The sequence below is a fragment of the Populus trichocarpa genome, chromosome 5 (assembly GCF_000002775.5).
Source record: "Populus trichocarpa isolate Nisqually-1 chromosome 5, P.trichocarpa_v4.1, whole genome shotgun sequence".
Lineage (NCBI taxonomy): Eukaryota > Viridiplantae > Streptophyta > Magnoliopsida > Malpighiales > Salicaceae > Populus > Populus trichocarpa.
In genome coordinates, this window is record NC_037289.2 from 2837249 (window position 1) to 2852934 (window position 15686).

The 15686-nt window shown below is 31.8% G+C and overlaps 2 protein-coding genes across 8 annotated transcripts; one reads left to right on the forward strand and one right to left on the reverse strand.

Annotated features, from left to right (window-relative positions):
- Positions 1-4694: 4694 nt before the first annotated feature.
- LOC18098887 (vesicle-associated protein 1-2) lies at positions 4695-9643 on the forward strand. 7 transcript variants are annotated; one of them, XM_052453208.1, is made up of 12 exons: positions 4695-5051; positions 5276-5297; positions 5995-6113; positions 6627-6697; positions 6796-6877; positions 7139-7330; positions 7608-7723; positions 7801-7983; positions 8134-8211; positions 8374-8739; positions 9026-9103; positions 9255-9643. In XM_052453208.1, exons 3-12 carry the CDS (start codon positions 6068-6070, stop codon positions 9366-9368), a joined length of 1326 nt encoding a protein of 441 aa, XP_052309168.1. In that variant the 5' UTR covers positions 4695-5051; positions 5276-5297; positions 5995-6067; the 3' UTR covers positions 9369-9643. The 7 variants fall into 7 exon arrangements, with proteins under 7 accessions (XP_052309168.1, XP_052309167.1, XP_052309170.1 ...); XM_052453207.1 differs by lacking the exon at positions 5276-5297; XM_052453210.1 differs by lacking the exon at positions 5276-5297 and having other exon boundaries at positions 4697-5051; positions 8137-8211.
- A 965-nt stretch (positions 9644-10608) lies between these two features.
- Positions 10609-12462, reverse strand: LOC18098888 (putative pentatricopeptide repeat-containing protein At1g12700, mitochondrial). Its single transcript, XM_006382647.3, has one exon. It carries the CDS (start codon positions 12460-12462, stop codon positions 10609-10611), a length of 1854 nt encoding a protein of 617 aa, XP_006382709.3.
- Positions 12463-15686: the final 3224 nt, after the last annotated feature.

The window sequence follows — 15686 nt, forward strand, 5'->3', positions numbered from 1 at the left end:
GTGACTGAAGTAAGTGAGTGTTTTATTTAGGTGGTGTTGAGAGCTCATATTAGCCGTTCGATAACATAGGGATTCGTGAAGATGGGCTGGACGGGGAAAGCTAGGCATTGTGCCTTGGTGCTGTACGGGAGTATAATAGACTTTGAGTTTCAAAATGATTTTTTTATTCATGAATACTTTAAATAATATTTTTTTATATATTAATATATTAAATAAATAAATATTTAAAAAAAAAAAATAAATTCTAGACAGACAATGTTTTGGCTATAATACCAAGTAATTTTTTTAATTATTTACGGCTTTTCTGAATAGATAAGAGTCGCAAGCAATGAAGTTTACATATGCAATTTTATAAGGGCTTGTTTGTCTACGGTCAACTGCATTCTACTCTATGGTTGGCCGCAAGAAAAAAAAATTATTTTTTATGTTTTTTTGTGGCCAACCACAATTTGAATCACGGTCGACCATGTAGACCGGGTCTGTTTTTTAATATTTCACTTGGTTTGTAGCTGGTGTTTGAACAAGTTTTTTAAAAAAAATTTAAAAAAATTATTTATATTAAAAATTATTTTTTTTATGTTTTGAATCATTTTGATGTGTTAATTTAAAAAATAATTTTTAAAAAATAAAAAAAATTATTTTAATATATTTCGGCATGAAAAGCATTTTAAAAAGCAATCGTAACCACACTCTCAAATAGACTGATGTCTAAAACTTAATAATTTAAAATTTAATTTTGGTTAAATTTTAAATTAAATTGATTTAATATTAATTTAATTAATTTTGACTGATTCTGATTGGTTGATTAAGTTAATTTTGATTTAAATCTAATCAGGTCAATATTAAAAAACAAATTAAAATAATATTATTTTAGATAAAAAAATAATAAATATAAGTTGTATTAATATTTTTAAAAACATGGGAAAATAAAATATTTTTATATGTTATGTTGGACAACGAGAAAACCAAGGCAATCTGGAAAAAGGATATTTAATACATATTCTGAAAATAATTTTCAAACATTTTTCAACAAATAAATCAAGCCTAGTAAGAGCTAGAAGATTAAACAACTTATTTGCTTATTGATGCCCAATGTAATTCACATCTCCTTAAAAAAAATGAAAAAAGTAATTGACATCTCTTGTGGATTTTATTTTTATTTTTCATCTTATCCTCTTCGTTTTAATTATTATTTTTTTATTCTAAAGCAGTAATAAAACACGGTAATTCCTAAATATGTCTTTATTTTCCTGCCTTTTTAAAAAAAAAAATCACTACTCCATGGAGATGGCTGAGCTCCTCCTCTCTTGATCATCTCATGAAATTTCTAAATCTCATATATCAAATTATCAGCCGTGCACGGTACAACATTAACAGAATGCTTTGCTTGTAAATTTGCTCTAATCACACATTTAATCACCAAATATTAATCACCTGCCTGTTATTTTCAAGAAAGATGAACCTCATCTGTCATGAACAAACCACACAATCTGCTGATTAGGGTCCTTAATTCAATTATTAAATTATTAATCTGGTCCTTAATTCTATTATTAAGCTTGCTCACTACTTGTTAGCGGGGCCAGATTTAAATTTGTATCAATTAAGTCAATTCACTGCGAGGATTAAATGATTTTTCCCATTGATTTAATCACAATTAACTAAATATTTGGCTCCAGCAAGAGATTGGTTACCTAACAAACAAGACAAAGTCATGGTTTAGAAATTTCGTTTGCAAACCATTAATTACAGTGAAAAAGTCCAAAGTCGAAAAATAATTATGATATCAAAGTAAGACCATGCTTCAGAGATTGAGATCCAAGAACCATAGATTAGAAGAACTGATTGTGATGAAATAGCTATTTAACTCGTGTTTTTCTATAGATTTAATTTTTTCATAAAAAAAAATATATTCAGGATTTTTCAACAGGATTTTTGGCAAATAAAATCTAATTAGAAATTAAAAAGTTTATGTATATATTCAATTAAAAAAATTAAGAACCATTTTATGCAAATAAATGGAAAAAAAAATATTAACGCGTCTATTTGGTTCGCTTTCTAGAGGATTAGATAGATCTTTGTTGCAACATAGAAGAATGAATGTGTAGGTGTTGTTAACATGTTTCTTAACACTGAGAAAAAAATATGAATAAAAAAATCGATACTTACATATAATAACTTCAACATTTTCTTTTAATGCAAATGTTTTTTTTTTAATCTTAAAGGTGACCTTTTATCACGAGGAACAGATAATTTTTATTTATATAAAACTTTTAAAAATATAGATGGATTTGAGTAATCTATTTAAAATATTAGATACATACAAGATCTTGTATAATTAGAAACACATTTTTTTTTTCAAAAAAAGCTAAAGAAAGAATCTGAAAAATAAAAAAAGCTATTAATTTAAATGTAAATTAAAAAAAAAGATGTTTTAAAAAATCACATGTAAGGAAGAGGTATCGATGGAAACAAACAAGAATATATAAAACATAAAAAAAGACTAGGTGTTGTTAGGTTTGACAAGTCAAACCTGCTCGCTTAACCCATTTTGAAAAGAGCCCGTGCGTGGGACCTTGTTATTTTCACTTGAAAACAGGGTAGACAAAATATCATCCACCCCATATTTTTTTTTAAACACATTTTTTTTTTCAAAAAAAGCTAAAGAAAGATTCTAAAAATAAAAAAAGCTATTAATTTAAATGTAAATTAAAAAAAAAGATGTTTTAAAAAATCACATGTAAGGAAGAGGTATCGATGGAAACAAACAAGAATATATAAAACATAAAAAAAGACTAGGTGTTGTTAGGTTTGACAAGTCAAACCTGCTCGCTTAACCCATTTTGAAAAGAGCCCGTGCGTGGGACCTTGTTATTTTCACTTGAAAACAGGGTAGACAAAATATCATCCACCCCATATTTTTTTTTAAAAAAATAAAGTCAGGCGACGTGTTGCTTACTTTTCTTCATATTTTGACCACAATAACGACTATAAAATTGAGTTCGAGTTTTTTTTTTTTAAATAAAAAATCATTTATCAATTTAATTAACTTGTAAAAACACCTTATATACTTTTATAAATTCATATATAGTCTAAAATGACTTAATAACCGAATCATAAACCCAAAATCAACATGAAACCAATAAACTTAATGAGTTTGGATTTACCATCTTAAGCAGCAACGAGAAGGCCAACAAATATTAGGTGAGACTTTCCTTATTATTGTTTTAGTGGTTTTAGTTATCTTATTAATTGATATTAAAAATAAAAAAATATTATTTTAATATATTTTAAAATAAAAATTAACTTTTACTGATATTTTAAAAAACCTACAGTAAAAAAGGTTCGGTAAGTAATATGTGAAAAGAAAAGGAGATTGACTTTACCATGATTAAAAATAAAGAAAAAGGGGAAGAATATGTAAAATCGTGCACGGGTCACAGGGATGAGTGGGACAGGCAGATCAGCACTTTCTTTCAAAAAGTCTTAGGTTCGATGAGCATTTATTATGTAAGTGGATGGACACGTATTGTGACAAAAGCATGCCATCACAGACAAAATCCTCGCACGTTCCACACAGAAGGACTACACTGCTAAACAGAATCTCATACTTTGTTGTGAAGTACATTTATTTTCTCTCTTTGTGAAAAATTATTCAGTTTTTTTTCTTTTAAAAAAAAGTTTGTTCCAAGTTTTGCTGGGACATCTAAATTACAAATTAACCTGGATGGATTAATTAGACCCAAGTTTTGCTTGTTTATATCGGGTCAATTTAATTGACCGATGTTATAATTATGATTTGAATAATTAGGGATTTAATTAGAGGGATTTCAAGAATATATTTAGTAGTGTAGTAGTGGTTACTTTTCAAATAACCTTTTGTTTCGAAATATATGTCAATGATATTTTTTTATTTTTTAAAAATTATTTTTGATATCAGCACATTAAAACGATCCAAAACATACAAATGATATTAAATTTTAGCAAAAAAAAATTGAATTTTTAAAAAACATGATTTACACCACGTTCCCAAAAAATTTCTAAAACTAGTCCTGATGTTTCCTTAACTAGAAAACCTTCAGCTGCAGATTTATTTTTGTCAAGAAAAGTGAGATATGTGTATCTTTTTATAGTATGAAGTAAAAAAGACACAAAAACGAATGGCTTGTGATTGCTTTCATGATATATATATTAATTAATTAATTAATTATTTATTTTATTCTACCCCAACCATACAAATCATAATTTCAGTGCTGGTATGGTATTGCATGTGTTAATTTTCAAATGTTTTTTTTTTTGTTTTAAAGTATTAAATTGATTTTTTTAGTTATTTTTCTATAGTTCTTATGTTTTAAAATTAAAAAAAAATATGAAAAGTATCATTTTAAAACAAAAAAATAATTAGAGAAGTTATATGATGTTCACACAAGAAAGGTAGATTAAAAAAGAGAAATCTAGAAAAAAGAAATTTAAAATTAATTTTTTTCTTAAAATTATATTTTTACCATTCTTCTTGATAAACTCAAGTGTGTGTGTGTATATATATATATATATTTTTTGATCTTCTCCTTCTTATTATATATGACGTAAATATTAATATCAACAATTACAGCTTAAACAGCATATAATATATGTATTTTTAAATACATTAAATTAGAGTTAAAACTAAACAAAAACAATCAAATACATAATCGCCCCACCCCACTTCCATAACATCTCCCTATAAAAAAAGGAAGGAAACGAAACGGCCGGTACAACCTCCATCAGCGACTAAACCACCAACCCACCAACCCATACTCCTCCTCCTCCTCCTCCTCCTCCACTTTCCTTTGCCTGCTGCACAGAGAAAGATATATACAAGCACAACCAACTCCACCACTCTCTCTCTCTCTCTCTCTCTCTATTTTCAGAAACAAAAACTTAGCTTTCACTCCCAATAGTCTGCTCTGCAACAAGCGAGCAAGCTCAACCGCAATACGCCGTCATCTACTCCAAAAAACACTCTCTCACTCACAGTTTCGAAGAATTTCTAGGGTTCATCTCCCTCTGACAAGGTGTGGAAATTTATCTGTTTTTTTTTATCAATTTTAAAACAGGACACCAAATTAATTAAATAATAAACGTCAAAGACACGAATTTCAATAAATACCCCCTCTCTATCCTATATTTCCTCCTCCTTTTTCAGCTCCTACAGTCATCAATTTTCCTCTGACTAATCTCTCGCCCTCTCTCTCTGACTGTACGCTACGTCATTTTTTTTTTACTCATTTCGGAGAAGATCACAGTGTCGCTTTGACTCAGTGAGTGTCGTCGACTCGTTGCTCTGGACTCAATCGGAGAAGAAATGATTTTATTCCGCATTTTTTGTTGTTGCTGATGATGATATAGAGTATTTAGAGAATCTAAACGGTGTCGTTTCTCTTGACTCGTTTTGACTTCCGTCTTTGTTTTTCTTGCACTGCGATTAGTAATATTGACTCGGTTCTCTGAGTATTTGAACTGGACTCATTTTTCATCTCGCTGTTTCCGTTTTTACAGCAACCGTCTCTCTCTCTCTCTCTCTCTCTCTGATTCAATACCATGTCGTGTGTGACTGAGTTAAATTCTAACCGAGTCAGATGTAAGTCGAGTCAATTTCAATGCGTGCAATGATTTGATTTTGGTTACGATCTGCGTTAATATTAAATAAAAAATTGGAAACGAAAATAATTTATTGGAGTCGGTATTGATTTCACTGACCGAGATTTTTCTTATTTTTTCTATAATTTTTGCTATTATTATATACGTCCTTTTTTGTTTTTTAAACTATTGATAGAATCAGTCATTGATTTTTTTTTTATCATGTGACAATGAACCAATTTTTATCAGGTGTAGGTGTATGGATACTTTATTTATGTTGTGTTTAAATGGTGTAGGTGTATGGATTGGGGATTTTCTGCATGTGGGTTGGGTCTGATCTATATGAATATTTAATTTTTTTCATTGATCATAATGCAGAGAAAAAGAAAGAAGTCATAGAGCTTTGGATGCTATGAAGATTGCTTTTTGATTTTGATAGAAAGAAGAAATCATGACACAGCTTTTGGAAATCCAGCCTAAGGAACTTAAGTTTGTTTGTAAGTAATAAAATCATTATTAGTACATACATGATACATGGCCCCATGCTCAATTTTTATCAGCTCATACTTATTCTTGAACCATTGATTTATGTTTTTACCCTTCTGTTTATGTAAATTTTGATTTTTTTTCTTGATGCTGTAAAGTTCTTTTATGCTTTGTTTAGTGAATGAGGATAATGAGAGGGGTTATGATCATGAATTTCGTTCTACTTCTTTTTATTACCTTATCTGTTGTGGGTTTTGTTTTTGGTTGGAGAAAAAGGTTTGCTTGCAGTATTTTTGAAGATATAAAAACCATATTTGTAGTGTTTCATTTTACAGTAATTGAAACAGGAAAAAAATCATTTTTGGGTTTTCGTTGAATAATTAAAAGAATTTAATGGTTTGGGACAGAGTAGCATTGGACAGTATCTGGGAATTGTTCATGTGACTCTGGAAATTGGATATGTAATTGCTGTGCTGGTTTGATTGGATTTTAAAGCTTATGGAATGTGTGAATGTTTACTGTAGTTGAAGTGAAGAAGCAAAGCTCATGCTCAATATGCCTTACCAACAATGCCCCCCACAATGTTGCTTTCAAGGTTCAAATCGAATCTCACCTGATTTTGTTTGACAGTCTGAATTGTGTTCCAAGAGATATGATGCTGGGTGGTAATAACATTTAGGCTTGGTGTTGCAGGTTAAAACAACTTCACCTAAGAAGTACTCTGTGCGACCAAATGTTGGTGTTATAGATCCAAAATCAACTTGTGAATTTATTGGTATCCGTTTCTTTCTTTTTTTCTTTTAATGAGTTAATTGAACATGCATCCTTGTGAAATATTGGACACATGAGTTGTGCATGCTCGCATGCTAGGCTATATATTACATTGAGTGTTCTTGAGTTGAAGCTGTAAGTGCCATGTAATTTGTACTGGCTACCTTCAGGACTCTTGTGGTTATTATCTGACTTCTGCTGTTGTGTGTTTTGTTTTCTTGTTGATTTCTACTTTGATGCAATTCAATAACGGACATTATTTTAGTGAATTTACTTTTACAGAGAATGAAGGGTGTGTGTGGAAGTGGGGGACAAATGGAGCAAAATTGGACATGCTATTGGATATATTTTGGTTTTGGTCTGGTTTATATGACATGGAACCTACCTAAGAATTTGCATCTTTGCATACTGCTCCAGTCTGGACTTAATTTTTTATTTCAAAAGATGAGGTTCGGAGGTAATTTGACTTGGAAACTATGAGACCAAGGGCAGTAATTAAGCTCCTATAATGCTTGAGTTGCGAAACATATGAAAGGAGGAGGTTAATGAAACTGCTTTTGGTTATAGTGTGTGCCCTTATTGTTGCTGTCTCATTGTTTTCCTCCTCTAACTTCCATATGTCATGTGCTCCTTCCTCTTTCTGAACTGTGCAGTTTGTTTTTTTAAGTAGATATTATTTTTTTCCTGTTATAGTCTTTCTAATCCCCTTAGCTATGGTGTTGAATGCTATGCAGTCACAATGCAATCTCAGAAGGAGGCTCCTCCTGATATGGTGTGCAAAGACAAGTTTTTAATCCAAAGCACAGTTGTTCCTGTTGGGACAACTGAGAAGGACATCACATCTAGTACGGTAAGTGTCTTTGAAGTTTTACTTTTTACTTTGAATCTCTGGTTTAGTTCTTATGATTATTGTTTTTTTATCTGCAGTTTGCCAAAAATGATAACAAGCATATTGAAGAGGTCAAGATGAGAGTGGCTCTCATCAGCTCACCTGAATCATTTGTACCGACACCAATTAATGGAGTGTTTAAGCAGGGGCCTTTTTTTGAACCTTCTGTACTGAAAGATTCTGTGCTCAATAGAGTTGAAATTCTCAACCCACCGCAAATGGTAAGAAAGTTTCTTAAAATATTGGCAATGCTTAGTTTTCTAGGATTAAACTTTAATGTCCAAAGTTGTCATTTTAATGTTCCACAAGCAGTATTCTTCCATTTTTTCTCAAGTTTTCTTTTTTCTTTTTCTTTATCTTTTTTTTGGAAGCAGGGGCCTTTTTTAGAACCTTCGGTACTGAAAGATCCTGTGCTGAATAGAGTTGAAATTATCACCCCACCGCAAACAGTAAGAAAGTTTCTTCTGCTTTTATCATTTTGGTAATGCCTAGTTTTGTAATACTAAACTTTCATGTCCACAGTTTCAATTTGATGTTCTGCAAGTAGTATTCTTTCATTTTTTCTCAAGTTTTGTTTTTGAGTACCTAACAGTGGTTCTTCTCTATATTAGTATCAGGTTGCCAAGGATGCTGAATTCAAAATGACCAACGGTCATGAGAGCAATACATCTGAGGATGTAGAGTTGAAGCCAGAGAAGGACGTGATTCATGGTCAGAAGTCTAAGCTGTCAGGTGACACAGATTGGGTACCAGTTATTGACATAGTCAATGAGAAGGAGTTAAAGCTGGCACAGGACGAAGAGTTGAAGCAAGATAAGGATGCCATTAGCAATGAACACTCAAAACCAGCACCGGATATGGAGTCCCCTTCACTGAATGAGGAAATCATAACAGCGAATGCAGTGGAGCTGAAGTTGACCAGTGATATTGATGAGATGAAATCAAAATTGCACGTACTTGAATCAAAGCTGAACGAGGTTAGCCTTTCTCAGAATCTTTCTGGTCCAAGACACCGGGGCTCTGCTTTTAATGATAATAATCCTACATATTCATGACCCTTTAATACATTAGTCTCTGGCTTTGACTAGTGGTCCTATTCTCTATCATGGCAAGGGCCCATTTTAAAGGATAGGTGGCCACATTTATCTTGTGGAGAAAAGGTGGCAAAATTTTACTGGGTCCTCCTGATTTAGTGTTTTTGGACATTCATAATGATTTACTTGAATATAACATTTAATAGGGCCACTTGAACTTCCTGTGCAGACTGAGTCTACTATTTCAAGGTTAACAGAGGAGAAGAGACAAAGCAGTCAAGAAAGGAAAATCTTGCAAGAAGAACTCGTAAGCTCTCAAAATTGGCTTCTCTATCTAATGCAAACGTGCAAGCCTTTCATCTGTCCTCTCTGTGCTAACCTGTGCAAATATTCAATATCATGCCTCTATTCTTAAATGAACTTTATATCTTTGACCGATTTTTTCCTTTCATCGGCAGGATTTTTTGAGAAGCAGGACAAGTGTAAAAAGAGTGTACGTGGGGTTCCCTCTTCTATTTGTTGTTATGATTGCACTCATCAGTATCGAGCTTGGATATCTTTTACACAGTTAAGGTCTGTTCATAGTTAGAACTTAAAAAGGGCAAAAGCAACCCGATTATTGATATAAATGATGCAAGGAAATAGCTGGGGGCCATATATGTTTGTCTAAGATTTCTCACTTTTTTATCCCTTCCGCCCCTTTTTGGAGGGATTGACTTCCGGATTGTCGGTGTGTTGCATGTATACACAGAATGAACATAACAATGGAATGTAGAGAGAGAGAGAGATATCTTGTATGTATGACCTATGACCAATAAGAAAGAACACAAACATCGTATTGCTTTTAGGTTACTTCCAAGAAATAGCCGTTCGATGCAAAGAACTCCTCTCTACTGCTTTTGTTTGTTTTCTTCTTTTCTTTTTTGTTTCGTTATCGCCTTTATTGCTTTGTTAGGGTACGAATTTAGCTTGGCAGTAGTCTACTGAATACACTCTAATTAATTTGATTCATCACCCTTTTCAACTGTAAAACAATTTACCTTTCAATTCCCAAATGATACATCAAGGAAGAAGAAGGAGAACACAGAGAAAAATGGACAAGATTGATTTTCCACAGTAGAAGCTTTGAAGGAACTATGGTGGTTTTTCTTATGTACTGAGACCAAGCTAGAATTCTCGAGCTAGAAATTGAAATTTTCAAATTGAGTCAATCATTCAAAAGTTTTAAAAACAACTTCAATTAGTTTGTAAAATTCATACGAAATAGAATCTCTAGATGTTTCCAAATACAGCATGTGAGGCCCCACGACACCTCCAAAGCTGTTGCAATTAAAGGGTTCTGGTCCTAACTTCTCCAACATGAATTCGTGATAAGCAATTAAGGGATTTGATTAAAGTAGCTCCCGCTTCACTAGTGCAATTAGGGTTTTACCACAGCTCAGAGGACCATAAACGAAAAATCCAGTCTCTAGATTCTTCATTCCAAATTCCCAGAAGACAAAAAACTCCCATACCAGTATTATATAGGTCCATTCCTGTCAATGCTGTGTGTTTTTGAAATCTTTAAATTCTCTACGTAGACGAGCTAAGCTATTCTACCTAAAGCAAGATTACAAGCCTCGTAAACAACACCATCCGAATCAGCTCCTATAAGACTTGGCTAATTGCACAAGATCATGAGAACCATCAAGTTCACATTTCTAACCCATTCCTTCATTAGGATTAGTACATGTCACAAAACATTAGGTACAAATTCAAAATCTAAAATACCTAGATTAAGTTACAAAACATATAGCACCAAGGGAAATAAGACTAGTCATTCATTTTTGTATGTTGAGAGCTTCCACGCATAAATCGGCTTATGATTTCATCATGTGATTCCAGATCCAATAACATCTGAAATGTAGATGAATCTGCTGAGAATCTTTTACCAACCATTTCATCAATAAGTTGTATAGCAGTTGATGAGTCCTGATTTTGAAGAAATCCCTGAATGATAACATTGTAAGAGCAACTATCTGGCAAGAAACCATCATCTTCCATTTTTCTAAAGAATTCGTATGCTTCATCTGACAGCCCTTCCTTAAGAAGTCCCTTGATCATGACATTGTATGTCCATATATCAGGTCGTATTCCATCTGCAGAAAGCTTGGAAAATAGTTCCTTCGCAACTTCAAGCTTCCCAGCAATAAACATGCCTCGAATAAGAATTGTATAAAGGATGATATTAGGTTTTATTCTCCTCTCATGCATTTCCTTGAGCAATTTTAATGCCTCATCCAGATGTCCATGTTTGCAGAAGCCATCTAGCAAAATAGAGTAAGCCATCAAATCTGGAAGCAGGCCAGAAGAACACATCTCCTTGAAAAGATTTAAAGCTTCCCGAGGTCTCCCTACTTGGCACAGACCTTGCATAAGAGTGCTGTAAGTGACAGTGTCAGGAGTCAAATTTTTTTCAGACATTTCAGAAAGCAATCTTTTTGCCTCATTCATCCTTTTACTCTTGCAATATCCATTGATCAAGATGTTGTAACTACTTAAATTAGGAGCACAACCCTTGCCAATCATGATGCCAAGCACTTTTATGGCCTCATCCATTTGGTTGTGTAAACAATACCCATCCATCAAGGCATTGTAGGTGTAAGCATTTGGCTCAGCACCTTTTTCGGTCATCGTTTCAGAGACACACCGAGCTTCTGAAACCATCCCTTCTTTGCAGAGTCCATCAACCAAAATATTGAAGGTCACAGTATCTGGCATAACATTCCTACCAACCATTTCTTTGAACAGTCTAGTTGCTTCATTTAACTGTCCTAAACTGCAGAAACCATGGAGTATCGTGTTGTAAGTAACAACATCTGGTGGAATGCCCCGATCAACCATTTCAGATAAGAATTCCACGGCCTCATTAACGAGCCTATCTTTGCAAAGGCTGTCTATGATTGTATTATATGTCACCACATTTGGTTTACCGCGATTTTGCTCCATCTTCCTGAACACGCGAACAGCCATAATTGTGTTGCCATTTTTGCACAAACCATTGATTACAGTATTATAGCTAATCACATTGGGCTCATGCCCACTCCATACCATCTCGTTAAACAATCCTACTGCCTCTTTAATCTTCCCCTCATTGCAGAGCCCATTTATGAGTGTATTGAATGTGATAGCATCAGGTTGAATACCTAGTTTAAACATCTTACCCATGACAGAGACAGCAAAATCAACATGGCTCAAGCGACAAAGGCAGTTAATCAATACATTTAGAGAATAAACATTATGGGTAACCCCGAACAAATCCATTTGATTGCACAAAGAGACAGCAGAGGAATACTGTTTCTTTTTGGCAATGGACCCTAAGAATTTGCCAAATTCCACAACAGAGGGCCTAGGATTCATGCGGACCATGCGATAGAATGAAGTCAAGGCATCATCAATACTAATGTCATTGCTAGTATTACTACCAAACCCACAATGTTTTTGAGGTAAAGAAGGTTTCTCAGTACAAGCAGAAGTGGTGATGTGGTGGTGATTGAAGAGCAAGAAAGAAGGGAAATTAGGAGGAAAAGGAAAGATACCCATTTCCATATGTTGTTGAAGAAGAAGCCAAATAGCAGAAGAAGAAGCCGTAGCTCCTAAAGTGCCTTTCCGCATGAACATCATCATTGTTTGATTAAAAAGCTGCTGGTCTCTCTCTCACTCTCGCTGTTCCTTTGCCTCCTTTGAAAGCTGAAGATGGTTGTAAACGTCGCCGTCTTCTTTATATTTTGAAGGCCGAAATAGTGGAATTTCGGTTTTAATAAATAATCGGCCCGCCCCAATTTGCACATGAGAAAATTCTTCCTTAAACTTGAATTTTTTAAAAAACTAAAAAAAAAAAAAAATTGTTGTTATTATTAATCCAACCCAACATATTAGACTTGAATTTTTCTAACCTAACTCTTTGTTTATTCCTATTAATTCATGAAAGTTATTTTAATGTAATCTAGTTAACTTGATGGGTCCTAAAATAATTTAAATAATTAGTAAAAAACATAATTTAATTTTAAAAAAAAATTTAAGATGATATTTTTTTTAATATTGAGATAATAATTTATTAGATTGACTTGAGATTCACGGCTCAACCCACCGAATTCATGACCTAGATCATGAACTTTATTATATCTAACAATTTTTTTAAGAAACTATTTTTTTTAATAATATAATAACAAAAATAGATGGAATTGATAAATAAAAAAAAAACCTAAAAAAGATTCAATTGAAAAAAAGATGGAATAAAAAAAAAAGAAACTATTTAGCATTATGATTAAATTAGACCCAATAAGTCAACCTTAAAACCTTCAAACTTAACTTCTTGAATGGCTTAAGTTTAAAATTAACCTACAAGAAAGTTGACTCTACATGAACCAGTTAAATTGACGGATTCAAAGACGACCTAAATGATTAGTACAAGTTTGGTTTGGTTTTAAAACAATTTTAAGATGATATTTTTTTTAATATTAAAATTATGATATATTAGATCGATCTGAATTTTGCGGCTTGACTCACAAAACATGCAATTAACCTGAATCATGGATTCCACTGGATTTTAAAAAAAATTATGAAGATTAATTTAAAATCAATAAAATATTAAATTATGATATTGAAAGAAAAATCTGGAAGGTATTTTTTTTAAAAAAAAGAAAAAAGTTTGAATTTTTTTTATAAAAAAAGATGTGAAGCAAAATTATCTTTTAACGTGTTGAATAAATTTGCTAAATTTAACACTATTCCTCTTTTTTCTATAACAAGGATAATAAAAATTTAAAATTATTGATTTTAAAACATTTTTATAACTTGAGAGTATATTATAAACTAAAAATAAAAATTTAGATTTATTATAAAAAAATACATAGCTTGCTTCCTAAAAAAATATGAACGTTGTAAGATAAAATAATATGTTCTCTAATAATTAAAACAACAACATGTCTTTTAACAACTAATTAAATTCCAAGAGAAATGTGAAAGCTAGAAAATAAATTTCTAGCCACAGTGAAAATGTTGACGTGTACAAGTATTCAAGACTTCTTAAAATTTCTTTCAAGGCCTTTGTCATCACAGAAGGTTCGATGCTTGCTGGACAGATACAGTGACAGAGACAGAGACAGAGAGACAAGACAGCGTAGTTCCAAGGTATGAGGGTTTCAGCACAGATGTACTTAGGATGTCTCTGTGGGTTTGGTACAGGGACTTCACTCCCAGAAACTAAATTAGTCCTTGGTTTTGAGCCAGAGTACAACTTAGTCCTTCATGTTTGACAATCTGTAATTTAGCTGTTGTTTAGTATCATTATGGTTATTTTTATTTTTATTTTTCTTAGAAATGTGTTTGATTATAATTTTGTATTCCTTTTTCTTTGACCAATTTTCAAATTAAAACTTGTTATTGAAAATAAATACAGAAAACCGAGTTATTTTCATAGTGTTCTAAAATTTAGTATACATTGTATTTTTAGTGTGCATATAAATTTTGTATATTAAAAATATATTAGAAACGATGAAGAAAAATATAATAATAAATTTGAATATAAAATAGATGAAATCTGTTTTATGCGCATCTCGAGTGCACAATCTTGTTATTAACAATTAGATTTGAGTTTTGAAATCTTCTGATTGTGGTAGTTTTTGTTTTTTAGTATTTTTTTAAAAGTGTGTTTTTTAAAAAAAATATTAAATTGAGTTATTTTTTAATATTTTGATATATAATAATAAAAAATAAAAAATTAAAAATTAAAATTTTATATATATATATATATATATTTCCAAGCGACATACACTCTCCACGCACCTCAATATATACTAACATGCACTTTATCTAGAGTTTTGTTTTTGTGATTTGAATTTTGAAATTTTCACAAGCTTTTTTATTTTGGTGGTTTTATTAAAAAATAAAAAAAATATTTTAATATATTTTTAAATAAAAAATAAATTTAAAAAGATCCAACTTCACTCTCAAACTTCCCGATAAGCTGTTAAAGACGCCGTCTAATCGTGGGAAGCTAGTAATTGAAGTGTTGAGATAGCTGGATACCTGGGAGCACTAGCAAATCAGACCTTCATGGCCCATGCACGTCTCGTGAAAGTTGAACCATCCTTGCCTGAGAGAGCCAATGATTCAGCTACTACTTCCACATAAAATATCACAATTGAGATTCTTCGAAGTAGCCAGCATTACTCCCATCTGAATCATGGACAATCATCCCAGGTCTTGTGCCTTTAATTATTAGGGTTTATAGCTGCATCTGAGTCAAGTTCTGGTCGACCTTGGGAAGGAGAGGACCAAGTGGCCCTAGTCGTAGAAGGCTCTCTCTCCGGACATGAATTTTAAAATTTGAAAATTAGTTCCAATAATCCAAATTAAAAAATAAAATGAAGATTGAAGATTAGATTGACAATGCCATAGCTTCTAATTACGATTCTACAGTTGAATTATACATGCACAAACTTAATTGAGGAATATAAGAAATAAATTTATTAAACCCATCCTAACCGAGTTTTTTTAAATTAATTCGAGAATAAAAAAAACAAAAGTTGAATTAATATAGTCAAATTTGAATGACCAGATCAAAACTAAATTTAAGTTTTTATAAAATAAATCTTAAAACAATGTTATTTTGAATTTAACTAAGTTAACATGTCCAACTTGTAATCTGATATTTAAAGTCCGTTTGAGAGTATGGTTGCGGCTGTTTTTTAAAGTGCTTTTCATGCTGAAATGCATCAAAATGATATTTTTTATTTTTTAAAAATTATTTTTAAAATTAACTCATCAAAACGATCCAAAAAACACACAAAAAATTTTAATTTTTAACAAAAAAGAATTAATTTTTTTGGAAACGCGAGTTGGTCCAC